Consider the following 25,392-nt stretch of genomic DNA (forward strand, 5'->3'; position numbering starts at 1 on the left):
GTAAGTTCCTGCTTGTCTCCCAAGGCCAAGTTTGGGTGTCCCTTGTCCTGGGAAGCAGCTCCCAGCACAGAGGGCATGGTCCATAAACGACCTGTTGAGCTGTGCATCTCTGGTGTCCGCAGGGCCTGGAGTTCCTCGGCTGCATTAGAAAGCGCGTGCTGAGAAAGCCGGCGGCTGTCTCGCTCTTCTCCAAGCCCGCGGCCGAAGAGGCAGAGGCGCCCTCCAGCCCGAGCGAGAGCACCACGGTGTTCTATGAGCCCACGCTGGACTGCACCCTGCGGCTGGGCCGCGTCTTCCCCCACGAGGTCAACTGGAACAAGTGGGTCCACTTATGAGGCCCATGTGTGTGGTCAGCACGACCCTCCCTTTCCTGCCACTGGCTCCTCCGGAGGGAGCGAGCTGGAGGCGGGGCTCACCCACACATGTGCTGCAGCCGAGAGGCCACGACTCAGGGCCCTGCAGCCCACCCGCTGCCCAGGGACAGGACTGTGTCAACCCCCCGGCCCGACTGTGGTTTCCCTGCCTGGAACTCTGGGAAGAGAGCCACCAGCCCGCCTGCTCCCAGGCTCTTCCCAGCTGTCCCTGAGGACCCTGCTTCGTCGCACTGGGAGCCGTGGGGAGCAGCTGCAGGGAGACGGGTCCCCAGCCACTCTCTTCCTCTCTTGCCAGGGCCTCTCGGCCATTGCTGCAGGCGCTTTGCCAGCTCTCAGGGGCTACTAGCCCTTCTCTCTGGAACTTGGGTTCGGGTGAGTTTGAGAGGCCCTAGTGAGCTTGCCCAAGATGTAGGTTCTTGGTGTGGATGCCATGTGGGGACAGAGCTGCCCGCCCAGCACTGTCATCTGTTGGCCAGTGAGGGGTCCAGCTCTGGGGTTTGCACGATCTGTGCACACCTCACATTCCAGGTTCCAGCCACCACAGCAGCGTCTCCTGGCTCCCCAGAAAGCCCAAGTGCGCCTGAGTGCAGGGCCTGGTGGGGGACATGTCGCAGGATGGAGGCTGCGTGCCCCCACAGCCAGAGGCCTCAGCAGAGACTCATTCCTCTCCAGGCGGGACGTCTGACCCCTGAGGCTGGGACTCAGCCCCCAGAAAGGAGCCTGCAGGCCCCCTTTTGAGCCTGGCAGGCCTCCAGCTGGCTAGAATCCAGGAGTCCTATAGATGGGGGGTTGGTTGGTTTTGTTCTTTCAGCCTCTTTTCTCATTAAAAAAAAAAAAAATCCCCTGGCATGTATTTATTTATTTTTTAATTAAAGTGAAATAAAATGCATTTCGTTTTGTGTGTTTCCTAAAGAATCTTTGATCCACAAGGAGATTCCTTGTTTTTAGCTGCAGGACAGCCAGCGATGGTCCCCAGTAAAACCGAAGGAGGAGGGAGGTGCCGTGGCTGAGCCTGCCACCAGGTGTGGCCCCACCGCCCACTCTGCCTTGACAGCCCCTCCTCCTCAGCTGGCCCTGCTGGCCCTTGACGGGGAGCTCGTGCGGGGCTGTCACGCAGCGCCCAGCCCAGCGCCAGGCCTCCGGCCGGTCAGCAGGACCCCTGCCATGCCAGCAGGTTGCAGCAGTCACAGGCCTGTAGCATGCATGTGGTCCTTGGAAGTTCTCATTAATGCACAACGTTTCCTTTTTTTTTTAATTAGTTGCCAACATTTTTTAAAAACTGGAGGTTTCATATTTTTTTTTAAATTTGAATTTCTACTCTTGAAAAATGGGGAGATCTGACGACACTGCCTGTGTCTTAAGCATGGAACAAGGCCCCCCCGGTCACCACTGCCCCACCCCATGCCCTTGTCACCACGTTCCCACCGCAGAGGGTTGCTGTGAGGATTGTTGGAGGCCAGCTGCATCAGCCCCCTGACACAGTGCCTGGCAGATCAAGTGGAGTCCCCAGAGAGCAAGGTGGGAGGGCGCCGCCCTCAGCTGCTGCCTCAGCCACGGGCCAGTGCTCACCAGCAGGTGGCGCCAACATCTCTTTCCTGCTGGTTCATCTCCGTCTCCAGGGGTCTTTAGCTCATTGTCCATCCTCGTGTAAGGCTGAGATCAGTAAAAGCTTACTGGGTTGGGGGGGCCTTGTCCACAAAAATGATGAAAGAGTAATAACATTTTCTGAGTGCCTGCAACGTGCCAGACGCTGTTCTTGGTTCTTCCCACAAATGAACTCCTGGTCTCACAGCAGCTCTCGGAGGTGTGTCTGACCAGTACACCCATTTCATCTATGAGGGGACTGAGGCACAGGAGGTCAAATGGTGTCCGCAGGTTGGAAGCTAGTAAGTGGATCTGTTGGCGTTCCACCTTAGACTGCGCAGCCTCAGAGCCCTCCCCTCGACAGGGCTTTGCAGGCATGGGGTTTGCTTCGGGGTAGGAAGCCAGCATTATGCGGGGAGATCCTCTGAATCGCAGAATGCAAAGGTTTCTTCTCTGGGCCCATCGGTTTTTAAAAGTAAAGCCCTCCAGTGTGTTGCCAGCAGGGGTGGGGAAGACTGCCAGCTGCCCTGTGGTGTGAGCAGTCGGGGAGGGTCTCCTGCTCCATTCACAGACTTCCGGGGAGACCCCTGGCTGCATCTTCATGTCCCCTTCTGTGGCATTTCCAGGCCTGGGGGCCGACAGTTCCCTCCTGGGCTCCGTCCCCTCCCTCCTCTCTGCTTGCTGCTGTGTCAGTCACGACTCTGCCATCGATCGATTACTTCATTCATGCACCGATGACTGATTGACTCATTTATATTGTTGGGCAGCTGCTGTGGGCCGGGTGCTGTTCTAGGCTCTGAGACGTCACAGCGAGTAAAGCAGACAAAATCCCCCCGCTAGTGGGATAGACAGCGAATATGGTAAACGAGGAGGAGGCGTGCGCTAGAGCGTAGTAAATGTGGACAGATCAGACTAGGGGAGTGGGGTGCAGTTTCGAGCAAGGGGCCCGGGCAGGTCCTGCCAAGAAGGTGACATCTGAGCAAGACTTGACCCTCGTTTTCCCTTCGTGTGTGGACGTTTCTTTGCTGCAGCTGAGCCCTCTCCCAGTTCCCTCCCCGGTGCGAGTTTGGACTCCTCCCTCCTCCACTCTCGGTGGAACAGCCCCTCTAGAGGGGCAGTGCGCGTGCTACCCTCCCCTTCCCTGGGGAGGCCGCTCCTGCGTCTCGTCTCAGAAGGTGCCTCTGGGGCGGCTGCACCCCGGGTGGGCTGTGAGGGGCTGTGCTGCCCATGGTGCCCGCGGCCAGCCCAGGCAAACTGTCCCCTGATGGGAGCGGAGAAGAGGCTCCCCTCCAGCAGGAGGCCAAAAGGAGCCCAGGAGGCAGAGCGGGGTGCACAGACTCTGGGTGACTCTGGGCAAGTCACTCCCCTCCAGTCCTCCGTTTCCCAGGGGTAAGTGAAGGGCTGGGTCCGATCTGCACCCTCCCCCTCCCCCCAAAGGAGATCGTCGGCGACACCCAGACAGCACCCAGGCGGAGGCCTCGTGGTGACTGATGGGGAATGGCCGGGATGCTGGAGTTCTCGGGTTCTTTAAATCCTGGCAGAGGATGACGTGAGCTTCAGGGCATCCTGCATGGAAGCACTCGGAACTCTGGGGAGGAGACTGGGGAAGGGCTGGGACCTCACTGACCCGGAGGCCGGTCAAGGTGCAGACAGAAGCAGCAGCAAACGCACATCTGATGTTCCTGTCCTCGTCCTCTCTTTTCATTCCTGGAGTGAACCCAGAGGCTGATCCTGCCCCCGCTTTACAAAAGAGGAAACTGGGGCTCAGCGAGAGGGAGCCGCTTGCCCGGGGTCATTCATGAGAAGTGGTGGAGCCTCGTGCTCTGGTCGCTTAGGATGTGGTCCTTCCTTAGGATGGGAGGAGAGTCCTCAATGCAGGGATGAGATGAGAATATGCCAGGGCGCTTTCTACTGCAAGTGACAGAAACCCATCTCAAACCCCCTTAAGCAAAAAGGGGAAGCTTACCGCTCATTGATTCAATCGGGCCAGGCGGGGTTATGCTGTGGTAACACTCGCTCCCTAATCTCAGCGGGTTAGAACAGGATTTATTTCTTGCTCACAATACTTGTCCCTCACAGGTGAACTGCAAGCTCTGCTCCACATCTCCCACATGACTGGTCACCATGGCAGAGAGGAGCAATGCTCTAGAGCATCACAACTGTCAGTCAGACGCTCTACTCCAGAAGTGAGACTACCACTTCTGCTCACAACTCTTTAGCCAGTCCAGGTCATGTGGCCCCATCTGACCACAAAGGGGTCAGTGAGTGCAATCCTGCCGGAAGGCCTTCTTACCAGAAGGCCAAGAGTTGCAAATATTTGATGAACAGCATAATGACTTCCATACTTACGTACCTCAAAAGTCCAAAAGGAATGTAGTTTCAGGCATGGCTGGATCCAGGAGCTCAAGAGATATGGCCAGGAATATGTCTCCATCTCCCAGCTCTGCTTTCCTGTGTGTTGGCCTCATTGCAAGCAAGCTGTTCCCTCCTGGTGCCCCCAGCAGCTGCTGGCCTAGTCCATCCCTACAGCTGAGCAATCTCTGCAGGAAGTGCACATGGACCAGCTTGGGTCACGTGTCTGTCCAGGAACCAGTACTGTGGCAGAGGGATGGAATGCTCTGGTGGCCAGGCCTGCGTCACGTAGCCCCTCCTAGAGCTGGTGTCAGCCACTCCCACAAGGATGCTACATGGGCAGAAGCAAAAGACACCCACAGGTGTTTGCTAAGAGTTTCTTACCTCTTGACCTTCCAGCAAAGCAAGGTGAGGAAGGGCTGGACTTGGGATCAGGAGACCAGAGTTCAAGTTCTAACTGATCTTTAACCCACTGTATGACTTCAGGAAAGTCACCGGCCCCTTCTGCACCTTCACTTCATTTATCAAATGGACATCCCGGCCCCTCTAGAGCCTGCAGATGGAAAATGGCTGGGCCAGGAGCAGAATGTGGCAATCAGAGACGCGGGTTGCTGTCAATCCTCCTGCCTCTGAAGAGAGGGTCCTTAGCAATTCTGGCCTGGACTTTGGGTGACAAGGAACCACCTTCCCCACCTCCGGGGGCTCAGGGCTTGGTCACACCTCCAGGTCTTTGCTCAGGCTCTTCCTTCTGCCTGAATGGCTGGTGCACCTAACAACTCCTATTCCTCTTTCAAAGTCCGATAAACACCGCCTCCTCCCTGGAGCCTGCTCCCCTCCCCTCCTGCTCCCGTCAGTGGTTTGCTACGGCTGGCTCCTACCAGCTAGGAGAGTCAGTTGTGTGCATCTCTTCCCAATTCCATGTTTAGAGTCAAGTTGATGGCTTGGAATTGGCCGTGGTGGAGGTATTCACACCATGGAAATAAGCGGACGCTACGGTCAGGCTTTCCTGAGTGCCTGCTCCGTGCCAGACTAGGGACAAAGCAGTGACCAAAATGCAGTCTCTGCCTCCGTGGAGCTCATGCTTGATCTGTCACCTTTGTCTCCAGCTTCTGCTTATCTCCATCCATCCAACTGTTCTTCCTTCAGACCTGTCACTTATCCATCCATCCCCCCACCGATGGACCCACTGGCCACCCATCACCCATCCTCCCGCCTCCTACTCATCCATGCTCCCTGATGGGTCAGTTCTTGTCCCCATCTTGTGCCCACGCTTATGAACTGAGCCCCTTCAGAGACAGAGCCAGTGAAGAGCCGTGCCTGGCCCAGGCCGGAGCCCCCAGCCAGCCCCCCGGCCTGGTGTCAGTCTCCCGGGTGTCCCCTCCCCCACCCCAGCACAGAGCTCTGTGTGCAGGAGAGCTCAGCTGCTTCCCCGGGAGCCCGGGGTCCAGGTGGCGGCTGGAACCTGGAAACTGTTGCCCCCAAGAGGGTGTGAAAACCACAGCACACCTTGGCCCAAGTGTCTCCAGGGTGATGGTGGGGGCGGGTGGGGCAGCTCACAGGTGCAGGAGCTGTGGTTTCACACTCATGCTCCCATCCCCGCCTCACACACCCTGATCCCAGCTCACAGTCCCGCTATGAAAACCATTCTGCACCGAGGTCTCGTGTGTTCTCTCAGCCACCCCGCCCAGCCACCCCATTTTACAGAGAGCCACAGAGAAGCTTTCAGCGGGACTGACTTCTGTCCAGGAGAAGAGACAAGCCAGAGCCTGGCCGCTGGGCAGGACGGCAGGGCCCAGGGCTCCCAGGCCGCCTGGGGACGCCCGCGGCTCTGAGCAGACTCTGCCACCTTAACCCTGCTTGGTGGTCTTGGGAAAGCCGCCTCTAAGGGTGAATATGCTTGGGGGAAACCATCTATTTTCTCAAGAAAAAAAAAGTATGAGTCATAGGTGATATGTAGCATTTATATCTAGCTCCTGTCCAAAACTGCTGTTCAGAAAGGTGCTTTCAAAACGTCACCAAGAAGTATTTTCTCAGCTTCTTAGTTCACATTTCAGCAGGTCTGAGAAATCATCAACGAGAACCTGACTTCCTCCTAATTTCCCAGGACGAGTAAACAAGAGGCCAGGGGAACGGGCGGGCTGTGTCATTACTGCCCACTCCTGTCTGCCCCGCCTCCCATGGCTGCCAAGGGCAGGCTCGCGCGGGCGTCGAGCTCCCCTCTGTGTCCGTAGCACCGGCACAGTGCCCAGCACGTACTTGTGCTCATAAATATTTCTTAGGGACATAAAGGGAATTAAAACATGTGCAGCAGGAGCCAGAAAAAGAAATCTTGGTTGGTGGGGGCCATCTCTAAGAGGTAAGGCTGACTGATTTTAAGCCCGGAAACCCCCCAAGTGTCCCTCTAGGGCGGGATGGCCCACGGGCGCCCACGCTGTGGCTGGTTTCTCGCCCCCACCCACCTCCAGCACAAGTCTCTGGCCTGGTCACAGAAGGAAGGAAGCTGATGTTTATTGAGGGTCTGCTCTGGGCTGCACGCTGTGCGTGGGTGACCTCGCCGATTTCTCCCCCGAGGTAGGTCACGCCATCCCCATTGTCCAGACAGGAAATCCCAGCCCAGAGTGGGGAAGCGACTTGCCCACAGGGGCACAGCCAGGAGGTGTCACAGTCAAGATTCAGACCTAGGTCCGTGGGCCCCCCCAAATCTTTCCACACCCAGGGTCACCACGGGCTCACTTCGTCCCTTTCTCCTGCCCCTGAAAGGTGATAAGGAACAGTATGGGCTTCTTGCAGCTCCTGGAGCCACAGGACCTGGAGGGCTGGGCTTGGTGTCTGTCACGGGCAGTCCCCTGGGCCCAGCAGGCCCTGTGGGCAGCACGTGACCTGGGGTCATCCCATGTGCCTGGAAGGGAGGGAGGGTGTCGTTGTGTGAACACAGGGGTGCGTGCCGCTCACATCTGTGTACATGGGAGTTCACACAGGCACAGACCCACATGTGGCCTTGGGCACGTGGCATAACCACGGGCATGCTCCATGTCCATAGGCAGTGCGCTGCTCACACACGCAGACATGCCAGCGTGTGCCTGAGTCCCACATGCACACTGTCAACACGGGGCTCAGGGGCCCCATCCGGAGACCAAAGCCTGCAGGTCCCTGCACAGCACAGCCCAGGGGCACGACCGGCTCGGGACAGCCAGTCAGCCTCACTAGCTGGCCTGGGGTCCGGGTCCTTCAGGAGAGGGGGCCGTGACCACCCACTGGCGGAGGTAGCTGCGGGGGGGCCCCTCATCCCTGGGGCTGGTGAAGTCACAGTCCACAGGGCTGCCGCAGTCTGAGCCCGCGAAGCCGCTGTCGAACGTGTCCATGTCCAGGCCGGCCGGGGGCGAGCCCGCCTCGCTGTCGGACACCTCTCGCCGCCCGCCACCCCAGGGCGACCCTGGGACCCAACCTGCCTCATCTTCAAGGGGCAGCTTTAGCCTGTCAAGGAGGCTGCCCCCCAGCCCGGCAGGACCACCGGCCGAGACACAGCCGCAGGACAGGACTGTGGCCCCCGTGCTCAAGAGCGGGTCCTCGGTGCCTGGGCCAGCCTCCAGGCTGGTGTCCAGGTTCAGGGCTGGGTAGCCATCGTCCCCACAGGTGCAGGGCCAGGCACACGTCCCCTCTGTGTCCACCACGGTCACCGTGTCGATGGATACCAGGCCGTATGGTCGGTCCCTCTCCTGGCTGTAAGTTGAACTGCCCAAGCTGCTGGCCATGGAGGGGGCTGGGCCCCAGGAGCCTGGCTCCTGCACTCCGTCGGCTTCTACCAGGTCTGCCAGCTCCGGCAGTGACGTGGGCTCCCGCCCCTTGGGCACACTCTGTGGTGGGCAGCAGCTGTACACCTCCAGGGACGAGGGTGTCCCCGCAGCCCAGAGTCCCAGCTCCAGGCTGGAGGGGGTGATGGGCGTGCCCACCCATTTCTGTGAGAGTGAAAAGGGAGAGAGTCACAGATTAGACACAGGGCTGGGCGGGGTATAAACAGACACAGAGATAGAGGCACAAGACAAAGAGACTGCAAGCGAGAAAGACACCAGAAGATAAAGAGAGATGGGGGACCAGCGACGGTCCCCACCACTGTCCCTGCCTCTCTGGGCCTCAGTTTCCCCACCTGTAGCAAGGAGCCACTGCCCTCAGTAGCCTGCCAGCTCAGATAGTCGGTGGCTCCATGGCCTGGGGTCTGTGTTGTGGGTGCAGGGAAGAAGACTGCTGAGTTGTGGGGACATTGGGGGCGGGGGGTGGGGGGGCCTGAGGTCTGAGTGACCAATCCCCACCTGGTCCCCTGTTTTATGTCCTCCAGGATGTTTCTTGAAACCCAGCATTCTCCTGTTCGTGTGACACTAGAGGAGACACTCGGCCAGGGCAAAAGGCCCAATTCTGATCACACCTGGATCCCAGGAAACCCCACAGTGCCTGGCACGCAGGAGGTGCCCTGTCAGTGTTGATTAGCGAAATGAATAGGAAGCCACCTGGAAAAACCTCTGCGTGCCTGGGACACGGGCTGATGACAGACTGACGCAGCGGCCCCCAAGCCTTGAGGATCTCGTGCGCTCAGCTGCCAGGGGTCCTGCAGGTCTCCATCCAACGGGCAGAGAAACTCCCTGAGGACAAGACTCTCCTGGTTTTGAGCCTATCTTCCTTGGCACGCTCGTCTCAGAACCCTGACGTGGCCACCACCACAGATTTGAAGTCACATCTCAGCCGTGTGGCCTTAAGCCAGTTACTTACCCTCTCTATGCCTCAGTTTCCTTATCTGTAAAATAGGCCTGCTAATAGTACCCACTCCACGGGGTACTTAAACTAAATGAGTTAATATCTGGGAAGCTCCTGGCAGAGTGTCTGGTATACAGCAAATGCCACGTGAGCATTGGTAAAATGAACCAAAATAGACATGGTATTTGAGCTTCAGGGAAGGTGCAGAGGAAAAAGGAAAGGGTCCTTCCCATGTGCCCTGGAGTCCAGGCTCCTCCTCTGCCCCACTAAAGCCACTTCCCTGCTCTGAGCCTCGTCTCCTCATGGGTACCCTGGGGCAATGAGCGCCCAGCCCACAGGGGCCGCTGGGAGGACGAAAGGGGCAGAGGGGCAGAGGGCGCTCAGCTCGGCGCCAGGCAGGCAGCAGGAGCTCCATCAGCGCTCTAGTCCACGTTTCCTGACTTCCAGGCTCTGCTGGAGCAGGTGGGCTGGCCTTCCTGGCCGTCGCCACACCCTCTCTGCGGCGGCCCCTCCTGCCGCTGGGTGGGTGTCGGGCACAGAGAACCCCGTGGTGACAGCAGGCGGTGGCCCTGGCTGGACTCGGCAGGGAGTCGGCGTATTTTGCAGATGGGGCCGCGCCCTTCCCAGAACCCACTCCGTCTCTGCCCCCATCTCAGGGCTTCTAAGGAGGCCAGTCTGGCTCAAGGGGCCGCCTGGCTCTCCCCTCCCTGAGTCCAGCTTCTCGGGTTGAGAAGTGCTGCGTGATCTTGTCTGATTCTCATGCCATCCTGCCCCATGGGAATTATTTCCTGGGCAGAGACTGAGGGCTGGTCCCGGCCTGGCTGGGACCTGGGGGCTCTGGGCTGCAGGGAGGGGCTGGGGCCCTGATGTGAGGGTGGAGCGAGGCTCCCGGAGAGGCTAAGAGGCTCGGAGGGGCTCGTCACCGGGTGGGGGCACTCACCTTGAAGTCTCCGCTGTGGCCCACGTACAGGGGCTGGAAGAACCGCTCTGGGCTGGGCACCTGTACCCAGACCTTCTTCCACAGCCTGCGAGGGCAGAAAGGAGGTGAGCCGCCACACCTCCCAGAGGGCAGCCTGCTCTCCCCTGGGAGGCTCCCCAACTTTGTCCTGCAGAAGACTCAGCACCTCCCAAGATCCAGGCGATACCTCCCTTCCACCCCACTCCCCACTCTGGGCCTCAGTTTCCACGTCTGTAAGATGGGAGCCGCCAGGCTCTCCCGCAGGTTCCTGAAGGGTCATGGGGTCTAAGGGCTTGGCAGCCTGTTCTGTGCTGGGCAAATGCTGCCCCTTCTGAGCCTCGACTTCCTCCTCTACAACCGGGGATGGGCAGAGAGCCAGCCCCAAAGGGCTGTGGGCAGGTCAGTGTGAGAACCGGCGCCCGGCGCCAGGGCACTCCACGTATCCTTGTGTCAGCACCGTCCTCTCCCCTCACGCTTCTCTGCCTCCGTCCTTGTCTGTCTCTGGATGAAGAACAAGATGGCTCGGGGATGCAGAGCCCCTGCCCAGCGTCTGCCACCTAGGGGGCTCAGCACATGGCAGCTGCCATTCCAGCCTCAGCCAGCGGCACTCACAAAGGCCAGCGGAGGCCACATTGTGTTTTCAATCAGCAGCACCCTTTCTCTCAGTGGCAATGTTCAGAAGAACAGCATATAGACAGATAGAGGCAAAACCTCCGGCTGAATAAGAGGGGATGGGGAGGTATCCCACCAACCCCGCACCCCCACCTGGTGGCCCCTCGTGCCCCTCGGGACTCAAAGCTTAAAGCTCTCTGGACTCCATCACAGCCGGTCATTGTTAAGAGCACAGGCTTCAAAGTCCACCTCCTTCATCTCACAGCTGAGTGACTTTGGGTGAGTTCCTTGATGGCTCTGTGCCTCAGTTTCCCCATTTGTTAAATGGAGGTAATGGCTGTGCATCAAGCTCCTAGGGCTGCTGTGAGGGTGAAGTGAGAGCTCTGCATGGTGCCCAGCAGGCAGTAAGCGGGAGCTGTTATCATCACTGTCACCGTCACTGTCACTGTCATGATGACGGCTGTGTCCCCCAGCCCTGGGCGGGTCACACAGGGGCTGTGGCTCAGGCGGACCCCCTCCCTGCCTCCCTGAATCCCTGTCCTCACCTCCAAGGCAGGTGGATCTTCAGGCCTAAGAAGACAAGGATGGGGGGCACGAGGACCAGGAGGAGGTACAGCAGGTCAGAGTGCCAGCCTCCCTTGCTCCCTGGGAAGGAAGCAAACACCAGGTCACGCGGAACCGGCCTCCACGAGGAGCTACAGGGAGCGAGGGCGGCGGGCGTGGGCCTGGGGGTGCCCGGGAGGGAGAAGGCTGTAGGCGCCTTGAAGTGAGATGGACCTGGGTTCAAATCCTGCTCCCACCCTGCCCCAGGAAAGTGACTTCATCTCTCTGAGCCTCCATTTTTTCACCTGCAGAATGGGGTAATGATTCCCACTTGACAGAGTTATTAGGAGGATCGGATGCCTTGCCAGGAGAAGAAGCTGGCACCCAATGCAGGGCCTGGCCAGCAGGGGCTCCAGAAATGGCATGGGCTGGCTACAACTGCGGACGCAGACTGAGCAGAAACCTTCCAGCCCTACCAGAAATCTCAGGGCTCAGGGCCGCTGGACCAGGACAAGACTTGGTACAAGCAGTGGGGAGTCCACGCAGGTTCACCCCTACCTTCTGGCTGGGTCTGAAAGATGACTGGCTCACTCCACTCGCTCCACGTCCCCTCAAAGGAGGAGCCAGGCTGGGGCCCTGCCCGCACCTGCAGCTCGTAGCTCGAGTCTCCGCGGAACTCCAAGGGAACGAGGGAGACGCTTCTCGAGTCCACCGAGATCAGCCTTTTCTGTGGTCTCTGCCAGCACAGGGGACAATGCGTAGCGTCAGGATCAACCAGGCCAGCTTCTGCCTCCAGTAGAACCCCCCCTTCACCAGCCCCTAGGAACGGGACTGAGTTTCTCCTGCAGTCTCTGCTCCCTCCACCAGAATCCGGCCCAGGCCTGAGTCCTGGCCAGCCCAGAGTGGGCAGCACAGAGCCACGGGCACTGCCTCGGCCTCGCCTGCAATGCAGGGCCTTGTTCTGTTTCTCTCTCATCCCAAATCACACACTCACAGTCCTGGCAGGGGCCCCCTGCTGGGCCTGGGAGGGTCAAAGGAGCAGCAATGGACTCTCCACAGGATCTTTAACTGGCGGCATTCCAGACAGTGGACACGTCTGCAATTCTCCACCAGGGGGCATTCTCAATAGAGGGGCATTTCTGGAAGCCTTCAACCACAGGCCATAGCAACAGATGCCTCTGAAGTCTTCCACTGGGGCAGTCTACACAACGGCACTTAGGAAAATCTTCATCTGTGACCATTCTAAAGGATGGATACTTCTAGAACAGTTGAGACTGTTCTAAATAGTCAGCCATTCTGGAACTCTCCAACACTCTAAACAAAGGACACCTCCAGAAGCCTTCATGTTTGAAACAATGGTCCCTTTAACACCAGGCTTCCTTAGCTATGGACAATTCTGGAACTCTTCAACTATGGCCATTCTAAACAAAGCGGGAAGGTTCCAGATTGCTTGTTTCTGAAACTTTGTCTACTGTGACTGTACTAGACTCAAGGTGGCACCTTGGGGAGGCGCCAATCCCTTCCTCGCTGGCATGCTGACGGGAGGAAACAGGGACAGGAAGGAAAGCATGCTAAGGGATCTCCCACCCATGGAGAAAGGAGGAGTGGGCAGCACCCAGTGAGCTGGCCTGGGAGCGCTTCCGTCTTGGAGCGTCCTTGGTTTGCACTCTGGGCTGTGAATGACAAACTGACCTCTCTCAGAGCTCTCCCGCTCCCGGATGCTGGCCACTGTCCACCCCCCTGCTGCCCACGCGCCTCACCAGAGCCCAGGGATCTCCCCGCATCTTGTACTGCAGCTCGTACTGAAGCTTGCCCTGCAGCCCGTAGGAATCGTAACTGGAGCTCCAGGAGATGTTGTAATGTCCCGAGAAGGTCACGGTCACGTTGAAAGGGGGAGATGGCTTGACTTAAAAGAAAAAGCCAGAAAGACGAAACGAGGTGAGATTCGGCAGCAGCTGAGAAGGAGGTGGTGACGGGAAGACATTCCCCGTTGCCTGACCGGCCGTGGCCGAGCCCAGGACTAGCAACCCCAGTGACTTTGGGCAAAGCAGCCCGTGTCTCTGTGCCTCAGTTTACTCATCTGAGAAATGAGAGATCTGGACTAGACTGGGGCTGTGCCTCAGGGGCCGGCAGGTGATAGAAGGGGGTGAAGCCGGCCCGGGGACTGAGGAAACAAGAGCCCTCCCAGTCTGAAGGGGACGCCGCGAGTCAGGCCGGGTGGGAACGCAGAGCAGGGCGGCCAGGGAAAACCCCACAACCTGGAAATCCAGATTATTGCGGGAAATCGCTCAAACATTAAAGTTAGCCACTAATCCAGGCACTTTCTAAGCAACCTGTGGCCAGACCCTCTTGTTTTCTGCTTCTGTTCTAAGTGATGGCATCACGTTCTTTTAACTCCAGCTTCTCAGAGAAGTCAAAAGACTCTAATTAGTGTTAAGGCTGACGAATTATCATTCATTAATGTGAAAGGTACCACTACTGAGTGCCCACGGGGCTGCCCTGCACTGAGCAGTTTGACCCTGCGGTGGCCTGCGAGTTTCGTGTGACTGTTCTCCCATCACAGACATCTTCTGGAAAGAGCAAGAGCCAGATCTGGGCCACGCCACCACGCCCTCGGGGTGCCCCCCAGGCTAAGGTCAAAACTGCTTGTTCTGCTCCATCCCACATGTGTTTATGAACTTGAGCGGGACACAACACGTAATGTGCTTTCATTCCCTCTCCTGTAGGGTGAAAATTCCCAAGGACCAAACTGAGTAGCAGAAGGAGGTAACGTCAGGGAACCAAGCGACAGCACTGGGTTAGCACAGCAGAAGAGGGAGCCGCCCCCCCCCCCCCCCCCCCCCGCCGCCACCTCGCTGCCACCTTCTCCCAGCTCTGCGCGCCTCCATCGAACAAACGTTCTGTTCTCCACTTCTCCCTCTGTGATCCTCTCTACCACCCGCCCCCTCTCCGGATGTTTTGTTCTCCCAGGTCAATGACGTGCCTGCAGCTCCTAGGACAGAGCTGGCACACAGTAGGCCCTCAGGAAATATTTGTTAAATCAACAAATGAACTTTTCAGGGGTTCCAAAAAGGAACTCTGCAGCTGCTCCTGAGCCTGCACCGCAGCCTGAGGGGGGAGAAGGTGCCCGTTGGCGGAGGCCGAGGTGAGTGCCTTATTGCTGTTGCTGTTTCAGAGATGGTCCTTTTGTTCTGGATAGTTCCTAAGCCCGCTCCTCTCTTCCCCAGGCCAGTGAGGCTGGGTTCTCCGCTCCCCAGTGAGGCCTGCGCTGGTGGTGAGGACCAGCTGAGGAGGAGCTCAGGAGATGTTTGTGGAGCCCGGGTCAAGGATGGGGGCTGCTCAGCCCAGGGAGGCCCAGGGCCAGGAGGAGGAAGGGCCCAGTTTGGGCTGGGGCAGGACAGAATACGGCTCCCTGCCACATCTGGCCTCAGACCCTGGCCGGGAGGGCGAGTGGGAGGGGGCCAGAGAGAAATGTGGCTCGGAGCCTCAGGGCGGAGAGGCAAGGAGCACCCCTCTGCCCAGCGCTCTCCTCTGTAGGGTGGGGCCGGGCGCTCCCTGCCTGGTGAACTCGCCACGCTGGGATCCAAAGGGCTGTGAGCCTGCGTGCATGTGTGTGCATGCGTGTGCATGCGTGTGCGAGCACGTGTGGGTGTGTGAGAGAATGTGGGTGTCTGTGTCCGTGCTGTCTAGGCCTGGGGGTGGTAGGACCTGTGCATCTGAAGATGTATTTATGAGCGTGTGTGAGAGAGAGTCTGAGTGTGTCTAGGAGTGTGTGTGAAGCTTCGCTCACACCCTCTGTGGTGCAATACGCACTCAGCAAAGTCGTACAAACCTGCACGCCCAGAGTGTGAATGACAGACTCATATCTCCTTACCCCACGGCTGGGAATCAGGGACAGAAACGCCCAAGCCTCCAGGGCTGGGCCTTCCCAGGGGCAGGACCCTCTTTGCAGTCTGTGTTTGCATGCCTCTGGGCACATGACTCTCACCCCCTCCCTGGACACCCCACTGTGGGTACACACACACACACACACTTAAAGCTGCCTCCTGGGCCCCTCCCTGCCCTGCCCTGGTTCTGGACCACAGAGACAACTGCTTCCACCAGCCAGGCCCCTCCTGCCCCTTGGACTCCCCCAACCTCTAGAGAGAAATTCCAGGCCTCACTGGAGCTCAGGAAAGGCAGCAAACTCAGGGAGGTTTTCCTCTTGTGACTCTCATTGTCCCCACTTGCCTCAAAATGGGAACAGAATCCTAGAGGGTCAGGGTTAAAAGGGCCCTCACTCTACAAATAGGGAACCAGTCAAGGTCACAGACAGGCAGAGGCTGAACCAGCAGGGCGGCCCGAGGTCCTGGGCCCCAGGCCAGCTCCTCCTCATCCCCCTGCTGCCTCTCTGGTTAAGGCCACACCTAGTTACCAACCGCCACCTTCCCAGGCAGCGGTGCCTCTAAAGAGCGGAACTCTAGGAGCCATGAGGGCGGGGACAGGGCAGCGCTGCTGGGGGTCAGGCGGCCCAGGGGCAGGGGGCCCAGCCCCCACCTGGGTTCTCCTCAGCTCTGGGGGCCCAGGGGTACTCACTGCTCTTCGCTAGGACAAAGCTGCCGCACTCCTGGGAGTGGTTGCCAGACTGGTCTGTCATGTTGACAGTGAAGATGTCGTCGGCCACGAAGGGGAACACGTCCATGTGACACGTGTACTCTGTGTGCGTGGCATTGTGGGTGGAGCGGCCGAGGCTGCAGGAGGTGACCTCATCCTCCAGTTCTCCGTACGGGTCTTGCCTTCAAGGACAGAACAGCGGGTCATGGCTGCAGGCCGGCAGGACTCGGTGCACAGGGGCAGGGCAGAAGCCCACAGTCTTGGGGCTGGAAGGGATCTCAGGCGGGGTGGGGGTCATCTGGCCAATCCTTTCTCAGGGAAGGTACCCCGCCCCCCAGAGCATCCCTGATGGACTGTGTCCAGGCTCGGCTTGCACACCTCCACGGGACCAGGAACTCACTATCTCATTTAGGGCAGCAACTGTCAACTTTGGAAATTTGGGCCATTGCGTGAACCGAGCCTAAGTCTGTCCCTGTCAGTTTCATCAACTGGATCCCTGCAAGAGGAAGGCTGCGAAGCATTTCAGGTCTCCTTCTGACCCTCCTTCCACCCAACACCCGCTCAATACCCAAGAAGTGCCTGTGTTGAGGGCCAAGACAAGAGCCAAATGAACCTCATTTTCTGCTCTAGGTGAACTTCCAGCGAGGCTTTTGGCGTGGAGCTGGGGGAAATGCTCTGGCTTTGTAACTCCCACTGGGCAGAAATGATGGGTTTTGAAGTATGTATTGGAGTTCGCCAGATATTTATTTCCCTACCTACATCCTCAGGCTCTGAACACGACCACCCTCCAGGGCCAATTGGATGTGTGGGCTCAGTTCTTTGCTAAAGATTTGCTGGAAGAGAAACGTATGCTGGGACCACTGTAATGGCTATCTGGTGGGGTCCCTGCCTTGCCCGTCCACCTTGCAATCTATCCCTCTTGCACAACAGCCAGGGGGACCCTTAAAAACTCCCTGCCACCTTCCAGTGGCGTCACACCATACCATCTGGCCCCTGCCCGCCTCTTGCCTCCCTTACTTGTTATTCTCCCCCATGCTGACTCATTCTGCTGGCCACGCGGACCTCCTCGCTATTCCTCAAGCTCACCACCTCTTCCCCCTCAGGGCCTTTGCACATGCACTGCCCTCGCCTAGAACACCCTTTCTCCAGCTCACTGGTGCCGCCTTCTTATGCAAAGAGGTCTGCCCTGGCCATCCTGGCTAAGATAGACCCTCACCCGTGTCACTCGCTCTCTGCCCCGCCTCCAGGATGCACTGCTTTGTAGCACTCATGGGTCTCAGAAAGCATCCTGTCGGTTGTTTATATATTTATCGTCTGTCTCCCAGCCACTCCCACTGCCGTACGTCAGCTCCAGGACATCTGGGACCTTGTCAGTCTTAGGCTCTGCTGAGCCCCCAGTGATTACAAGTGTCTGGCAGGAGCTTAATAAATGTGTTCTGAATGAATGAATGAATGAATTGATGACGACAGAATGAAAGCCAGTTTCTCTGTATCCTGAGCAGCGTATTGACCAAGAGTCTCTCCTTGACCAAACTCCACCCAGGCTCCTCTGACTCTCTTCTCACCCCGGCCCCGGCTTTGGGCTTCCGTGCTGGCTCTGCCTTGTCTAATTTTAGCAGGACTCCTGCTGAGTCAGTTTAGCCAGAATCCCCATCCTCGACCTCTGATCGGGCTCCTCATGCCCCACCGTCCCCCAGCTGATGTCTGATCACCTGGCAGCCTTCAGCAAGAATCTCGTTAGGTCGGCTTAGCTAGAGCCCTCACCCACCCTTGACGTTGCCTCTTAGTAATTTCCTGTCCACTGACCCCCCCACCCTGTTCCTTGGCTACAAATTTCCTTATTATATTCAGAGCCCAATCTCTCCCCTCACTGCAGAACCCCACGCAGCGGCCCCAACACCTATTGTGATGGCCCTCAGTAAAGTCTGCCTCAGCATTCTTTAACAAGTGTCATGAATAATATTTTCTTTAACAATAGGGACTAACAGGGAGCCATGGATTTGGAGCCAGGCTGCCTGTGTTTGAATCCCAGGTCTGCAATTCACTGGCTATGTGACCTTGGGCAAGTTGCATAACCTCTCTGAACTGCAGTGACTTCTTTTGTAAAATGACAGTAGTAATTGTGAGGATTGGAAGGGACATAGCAGGCTGCCGGCATGTACTAAGTACTCAGAAAAATCACTTGGGATTCTGGCTGTCTCGGGTCTCAAAACCAGTCAGGCCGGTGTGGGCGAGAGAGTACGGCCTTTGGAGCTGGACAGAGCTGCCCTGTGGCCTCTCAACGGCGTGCTCTGGACAAGTCCTGTGAGCCCCACCTGGTCGTCTGTAAGAGGGCACGGTCGTTCCCCGCTCACGGTCTTTCTCCAGGTGAAGCCAAATGCTGTTGGTGAAATCGCTGAGCCCCCAGGAAGTGGCAGCTATGATTTTTATTGCTAAACTACCTGCCTGGCACACAGTAGGTCCAACATGGTCTGTGGTCTCCTATGGTCCTGTCCCACCCCTCCAGGGGCTACGCTGAGCAGCAGCCCAGGGCTGGTGAGGCCCCGCCACTCACCAGGCGAGGACGAGCGTGCCAGGGTGGAGGGTCCATGTCTCCAGGATACAGGTGACCGTCTGGAGGTAATCGGTGTAGCAGACAAGGTCTGAGCAGCCCCAGGCTGGAGGGTCAGGGAGACAGAGGTTTCGGTGTGGGGCTGGCTGGGGGCTACAGGGCTCCCCACTCCCTCACCCTCTCAAGGGCTGGAAGATGAGTAGAAGCAGAGGTCCCAGGGCCAGGATGAACATGGGGACCCAGGGACCACCAAGATGTGCGCCTGGGGCAAAGGGGTGCTTGCCACCTGAGAATTCCTTGTTTGAGCCCCCAGTTTCCCGGGTGGCTATGGGGACAAGACACTCGTAATGTGAAGCGTAAGAGGCGAAGCGACTCCTCCGCAGCACCCCCCTCCCCTGCCATGTCCAGCCTCCTGGACATCGTCCCTGCAGCCCGCGCGTCTCAGGAGCTGCGTCCTGAGCTCCCCACAGGCGGGGGCACGGCTTCGTACATGCGGGAGGGCAGCCGGAGACCCCTGGGGGCCGCGGCCGCAGCTCCTCCGAGCCGGGAGCCGCCGGAGCCCCCCAGGCGGAACCCCCAAGGCGGCTAGGGCCGCGCAGCTGGACGGGAGACGTGGGCGCCTGAGGCTGCCCCGCCCCAGCACCGATTGCGTCACTCTTGTTCTAAAAATACAACGGTCGGTCACAATCTAAATTTCAAGCGTCTGAGAAAGTAAAGCTTTAGTTTAGTTTTGTAAGATGAAGTGCGAACTCTGCTATTTTCCCCCACCATTTACCAGAAATTTGTTCCTCTTTTTAAGTGGAGTCATTGTTAGTGGCTTTTCCTTATGTTTCCTTGACTAATGAAGATGCAGGGGCAGTGTGCTCCCTGCCTGAGCCTCACGCTAGGTCCGAGGCGGGATTCGGTGCCAAGATCACTGTCATCGGAAACACCCTCCAGTCCAGTCTCGCTGCGCGTGTAGGATGCGAACTCCGAGGCACCCACACGGACCCCATCTCTCGTCTCTCTCTCAGCCCGGGCTGCTGCACACTCGCCCGGGAAGGGCAGAATGTCAGCTGTGCTCCTTCTTCACATCCGCAGACGTGGCAGACACTGCTAATCGATCATCACTCTCTCTCCATTGGGTATGACCCCAGAATCCTTCTCAACACAGTTCTCCCGGCAGCCACTACGGAGGGATCTGAGTTGTGGAAGCGAGTCCTGCGCTAGGAGGAGGCTTCCGTCAGGGAGGAACACGGGGCCTGTCAGCGGGCACACAGGGGCTAGTTCAGACACTTTGTGGAGGAAAGGGGACTGGTTTGGGCAGGACCTAAACCCAGGCTGCAGGAGCCGCCGTGTGGCTGTGTGTTTTCAGAGTTCATATCCTGGTTGTTCTCTCCAGCGTTCCAGAAGTCAGAGAGGAGCTGCCATTCATAGCTAGGCTCAAGGCCACCAAGGACAGTACTTGTCCCAAACTTGGAATGAAACATTGGGGAGGAGACAGCAGCCCCTGAACCAGCATGGAGGTAGCACTGGGGACAAGAGGCAGTAAAAACCCAGTCACCTGGTCAGTACCAGATCCCTGGGCAGAGAGCCCCAGGGCTGTCCCTCGCCCAGGGCTGTCAGAGCATGCAGGAGGCGGAGAGAGGCATGAAGAGTGGCCACGACCCACGGATGCTCCCAGGCCGTGGTGGGTGATCCGAGGGCCGTTAGAGCCAGGACGGGCTGCTGTCACTCAGAAAGGGAGAATGAGGAGCCGACATCTGTTTCCTGAGGAGCTGTTTGAGGCTCCAGGTCTTTTGGTAAAAGCCAGAGAGAAATGCCGATGAGGCAGCAGTGTGGCACCTGAGGCCTCCGCCCCAGTCCGGCCTGCGCTCCAGCCTGTGCTGTGGGAAGGTTTCCAGGGTCTCTCGACCCTGGCTGCACCCCACGTTTAACTCCTGGCCTTTCCCAGCTCGCTTTCTAACGTCTCCCTCCGACCACAGCATCTTCTGGGCCTCCAGGGCCCTCCTTCCAAGGCTTTGGCTGCTTTGTCTCCCCCTTCTCTCTCCCCCTGCTGGGGAACATCAGTGCCTGCTGAGCACCCAGTGATTGTTGAAAAATGTCTAGGAGAGTCATTACAGGAGGAGAAACTGAGGTTAGACCACAGGCGGGACTTCCGCACTCTGAGGGTTGGGCACCAGCCAAGGCTGGAACAGAAGGATGAAGCCTCTCGTCCCCCTGGTGAAATGTGAAGACCCAAGCTGGTGGGCTGGGCCGCTTGGGACTCACGAGCCACTCTGGCTCGTGGAGCTCTCTGGTTGGAGGGGTTCTGGTTAATGGAGAGCTGGCCGCTTGACCTGTGTAGGCTTCCAGTGGACAGATGCCGTAGACGCCGACCCTGTGGCCTCTATCTGTGCTCTGGAGCCGCAGGCCAGCCCAGCCCCTCCCCACCTGCAGACCATGAGGCAGCTACTCACCACCCTGGAGCATCAGCAGGAGCCAAGGGATAGCCCAGCCACGCAGCATGCTGCCTCCCGGGAACCTGGAAGAGATGCACAGCGAGAAGGTGGGCCCGGGCCTGGGGACCAGGGGACCCTCAACAGCATCCCTCTGGTCCCCAGCCCTTCTTTGGAAGACTTGCCTTAGGTTCTTGGATTTGTCTCAGAAAAACAGGAATTCAAGGAGGCTGGATGCTACCAAGGATTCCTGCCCTTTAGACATGGCTGATTCACCCCTTGGGGCCCACCCACTTCTCCTACCTTCCTCCAGTGCCCCTTAACAGTCACAAATCAGAGGCGAATTTAAAGAGGGGGGAGCTCAATGCTCCTCAGCCCTGCTAGGCCTGTTGACGCAGGATGGTGCGTGGAGTTAAATGGGGGCATTTATCCATCCAAAAAAGAAAAGAGGGAGGAGGAGGAGGGCACGAGGGGAAACTGGTTTGGAAAGTGGCATCTGATGAGGAGCAACCTTGAGTCCTCCTTCCCAAGAAACACCCAGGTTGACGTTAGCCCAGTAGATTGGCTTCCTACTGAATAACAAATTCAAGATCAGCCCACAAAGGAGACGCCTACTGGAAACTAAGATAAGGTTAGCCCAATAATGAGGCTTCTTGCACAATCCAGAGCCCAGGTTAGCTCACTAGAGAGCACACTGGGGACCAGGGCCCGACCAAACGAAGGCATCCTGGACTCACTGATTCTGGGTGAGATGGAGAAGAGACCTCTTTGGAGAACAGAAAGAGCCTATCTGGGGAGAGCGACCTTTGGTGCCTCCAGCAGAGGAGCAACGCACAAGGGGGCAACGCCAGGCTCTAGCTGGTTCTATGCCCGTTGCACCCCCAGCTCTGTGTCTGCTTGGGGAGGTGCCGGTCACAGGCCCGTGCATCCACCTGCCCGGCTCAGGGCATGGACAGGGTGGAGCTGGAACTAGGGCCAAGAGGGATGACCCATCCAGGGACCAAGTCACAGCCATGGCTTCCTCCGGATGCCATCTCTGGGCCCACGTGGGAAGAGCCCCCACCTGGATTCCCCCCGATCCTACTCTGGCCCCATTGAGAGCTCCCTAACAAGTCACCAAGCGGGCAGTGGTGAAGGGCACAGAGAGGTCCAGATTACCAGCTGTGTGGCTCCGGGCCTGTCACTTCCCCTCTCTGAGCCTTGAAAAGTAGAGACAGTAAAGCCTACGTCCAGGATTCTTGTGAGAATTCAAGGAAGCACTTTGCAGAAAACCCTGGGCATGACCCCTGACACGTACACACTCAAGAAACAGCCGTGATTGACATGCATTTAGAGCATCAGAAGTGAGGGGTCCCCAGAATGCTCTAGACAAGGAGTCCACAATTTCTCACCCTCTAAATGTTGGCCATGTTTGTAGATCATGCATACTGTTATTTATTTAATACGTTTTCTAGAAATGAATTCACTTAAAATTTAACTCCAACCCCTTCCTAAGCAATAATATCCATTATTGTGTGTTTTTCCCCCAACACACTTTAAAATGAATAACAGCACTATTAAAATAAAATAATGGGGCAAATACCATTTAAATCTGCTGTAAGGAACACTGATCTCACCCGGCCCCAAGCCTGCAGGAGCCTTCTGTTATCACACTTTGAGGCTTCCGCCTCAGTCCCAGGTGGTGGAGCCTGTCTCCACCCCTCACTAGTGTGTCCACCCTGTGACCCCAGCCCCAGCACAAGGCCTGGCATAGCACTGTCCATGTCCCTCCCCAGCGGCTCCATCTCAACCACAGGATAAATAAGGCACCAAACCCTTTGCCCAGATCCAAGGCTCTTCATCCCTCCAAATTCCTCAGCTCTGCACAAACCACATGCAGGCCCCAGGGGCTGGAGAGGATGCATCTGCTTCTGTCTGCTTGGCATCTCTTCACCTTATATGAAGAGCTTCCCAGACTGGAGCTGCCTCTCTGTGGTCTGAGTGGAGCTGACTTGAACCCCTGCTCCACAGGGTGGACACCAGACCCAGGCCTGTTTGGTAAAGCACCCCACCTGCCTAGACCCAGTGAATGGGTCAGAGTTGGACGCCAATTCAGGCAAGCCCAATGAGAGCAGCCAGGGAAGTTTTTCTAGAACTCTAGTAAAGAGATAATTTTGGGGGTGCCTGCTGGAGGCTAGTAGCCATCTTTGTCACCTCTTAGAGAGACCCTGCCTGAAAATGATGCTAATACTGAGAAATGCAGACCCAGAGTTCCCAGGGCATCATTTGAGGACCTGGATCCAGCCATATCTGATGTCCATACCTGGACTTTTCATTTACATAAGCCAAAAAACATCTATTTCGCTCAAGCATATTGAACTATGTTTCTGTTGCTTGCCACCAAAGATATCTGATACAGTGAAATAGAGCAAAGTGGCCAGAATTTGAAGCCACAGCATCTTGGAGCAAATAATGGCTCTTCTCTGGACTTCTCTCTGACCTCAGTTATCATCTCTAAAATGGGGACAATAATGCCCACTATAGCTGGCAGTTAAGAAGAGTCAGTGGGCAAGCAGAGGTGACAGTGCTCTGTGAACTGTAAAATGCTATATGAAGATGCTGGGTTCTTGCCATTACTGGCCTGCTGCTCTGAATGACTCCCCATCCCCCCAGCACCCCAGGCCCTGTCATGCCTCTCGTGCCTTTGCATGAGGCAAATTCTCATGCTAAGTCTTCTCCTTGGACACCTCTCCCCCTCCCATCACTCTCAGCTCAGCCTTCATGGTCCACCTACACTATCCTTGCATCCATGAAGCCATGTTGGAATGTTCCAGAACTCCCACCACTAACTGCCTTCAAGGTTTTCACCAGTGCTGTTATCTACTTGCTATTTATTTTTAACTGACCTCCCAGTTTTTGCTCCAATAAACCTCTCAAAAGAAAATGTAATATCACAGTGATGGTATCACTACCATCAACAGGTAACTAGTATGAAATAGAGGGGAGGTGGGCGCCACAGTGGTTAAAATAGACTCAGGGCCACCTGTCCTGGTTCAAATCCTGGCACTGCCATTTACAGGCTGTGTGACCTCAGGAAGTTCACTTAACCTTTCTGGGCCTGAGTAATCTAAAGTGGAGATGATAATAACAGGATCTACCTCAGAGGGTCCCAGGGAAAATTAAATTTGTCAGTATTTGTAAAGCGTTTGGAAGAGTGCCTGGCATTTAGTAGATGTTTTATAAGTGTTTCTTAAACAAAACAATCAACTTACCATAAAACTAAATACAATGAAATGTGAAAACTCAATATAAGGAAAACAAAAGGCAGTAGATGCCTTTTAGGGAGATAGAATGCCTTGACTCTCAGGAATTGGAGATCTGGTTTGCCTTTGTTTAAAAAGGAGGATCAAAGAGTGTCAGAGAGGCATTTAAGACATCCGGCACCAAGCTAAGATTCTCACCCCTCCTGGTCAGAGGATTGAAAGAAGGTTGAAAAGGGTCTAACTCTCTCACTAGGGGGCCTGGGGACATTTCACATCATCTAAAATAAGCCACTTGGTTCTGGGGAGCATCGTCCTTGAACAACAAATTCTTCCAGTGCTCCTGCACACCGGCTGGGGAGCCCTCCCCGTCCCAGCGTCCTCGCTGCCCGGAATCCATCCCTTTATGGGTTTCCCCACTCTGGCTGACTCCCGAGGGCAACAGACACTTCCTCCCCAGATGGCCAGCAGACCAGCAGGTGTGCTTCCTGAACCAAGGACAGAGGTGCCCTAGGGCCTTCCTGCCGTGGGAGGCCCTGTAGCAGCACCTGCCTCTGCAGTCTCCTGCAGAGGAGACAAGAGCACCTGGTGTGGAGTCCGTCAGGCCCCAGCTGTGTGTCCTTGAGTAAGTTCATGAGTCTCTGTTTTCTCATCTGTAAAATGGGGGTCACGACTCTTTGCTGCGGGTTTGCTGTAAGCACTAAGTCATCAGTGCTTGTGAAGCATCCCGCACAGTGCTGGATGGGCCGGAGCCCTGCAGGGGTGTGCATCCACCAGGCTCCAGCGCCGGGACATGACCTCTAGGGTTGTGGTAATTCAGTAAAAAGGTGGCCAGATTTCAGGAGATTCTGGGGAAGAGGAGAAGGTTGGGGGTAGGAAGTAAGACTGAAGTAGGTGCTGTGGAGACTATGACGTGCTTAACTTCGCAGTCAACAGGGAAAGGCAAATAAAAAGCACGATGACATACCATTTTAATTTTATCAGATTGGCAGAACGTAAGCGTCCGACAGCATCACATGTTGCCGAGGACGTGGTGTAATGGGGACCCTCACTCACAGCTAGTGGGGTGTAAATTAATACTGTTGGTCTGGAAAAGAGTTTGGCATGGTCTCATGAACCTGAGCAGATGCCTGCCCCGAGACCCAGTGATTTCACTACCATGCTTCACGAACAAGAAGCATAGGCAGAAATGTTTATAAGAGCATTGACTTTAATAGTGAAAAACTGGAAACAACCTAAATACCTGAATAGATAAATTGTGGTGTAATCACTCAATGTGAAAATGAATCATACCTTCACACAACAAAGAAAATGACTCTTACACACAAAATGTGGAGTGAAAAAAATGAGAGAAGAACATATGCATAACAGCACCATCTATGTCACACTGAACCGTGTAAAACAGCTCTCTCTCTCTATTGTT

At 56.7% G+C, this 25,392-nt stretch overlaps 2 protein-coding genes across 7 annotated transcripts in view; one reads left to right on the forward strand and one right to left on the reverse strand.

Annotated features, from left to right (window-relative positions):
• Nucleotides 1-1,263, forward strand: part of GTF3C1 (general transcription factor IIIC subunit 1) — a 79,451-nt gene extending 78,188 nt beyond the window's left edge. Inside the window, exon 37 of the mRNA XM_070483960.1 lies at nucleotides 123-1,263. Within this exon, the coding sequence (XP_070340061.1) occupies nucleotides 123-335 (213 nt within the window). The 3' untranslated portion in view covers nucleotides 336-1,263. The remainder of the gene's footprint in view (nucleotides 1-122) is intronic.
• A 5,530-nt stretch (nucleotides 1,264-6,793) lies between these two features.
• Nucleotides 6,794-25,392, reverse strand: part of IL21R (interleukin 21 receptor) — a 35,075-nt gene continuing 16,476 nt past the window's right edge. For 5 of the 6 annotated variants that reach the window (XM_044747202.2, XM_014838002.3, XM_070483973.1 and 2 more), the window contains 8 exons: nucleotides 20,752-20,816; nucleotides 18,317-18,419; nucleotides 15,745-15,944; nucleotides 12,930-13,075; nucleotides 11,728-11,905; nucleotides 11,172-11,271; nucleotides 9,997-10,081; nucleotides 6,794-8,266 (listed from right to left, as the gene is read on the reverse strand). In XM_044747202.2, the coding sequence (XP_044603137.1) occupies nucleotides 7,514-8,266; nucleotides 9,997-10,081; nucleotides 11,172-11,271; nucleotides 11,728-11,905; nucleotides 12,930-13,075; nucleotides 15,745-15,944; nucleotides 18,317-18,419; nucleotides 20,752-20,800 (1,614 nt within the window). In that variant the 5' untranslated portion in view covers nucleotides 20,801-20,816 and the 3' untranslated portion in view covers nucleotides 6,794-7,513. Of the gene's footprint in view, nucleotides 8,267-9,996; nucleotides 10,082-11,171; nucleotides 11,272-11,727; nucleotides 11,906-12,929; nucleotides 13,076-15,744; nucleotides 15,945-18,316; nucleotides 18,420-19,088; nucleotides 19,514-20,751; nucleotides 20,817-25,392 lie in introns of those variants that run through there. The other variant, XM_014838003.3, reaches the window with a different exon arrangement.

This window comes from Equus asinus, chromosome 14, assembly GCF_041296235.1.
Source record: "Equus asinus isolate D_3611 breed Donkey chromosome 14, EquAss-T2T_v2, whole genome shotgun sequence".
In the NCBI taxonomy this organism is placed as follows: Eukaryota; Metazoa; Chordata; class Mammalia; order Perissodactyla; family Equidae; genus Equus; species Equus asinus.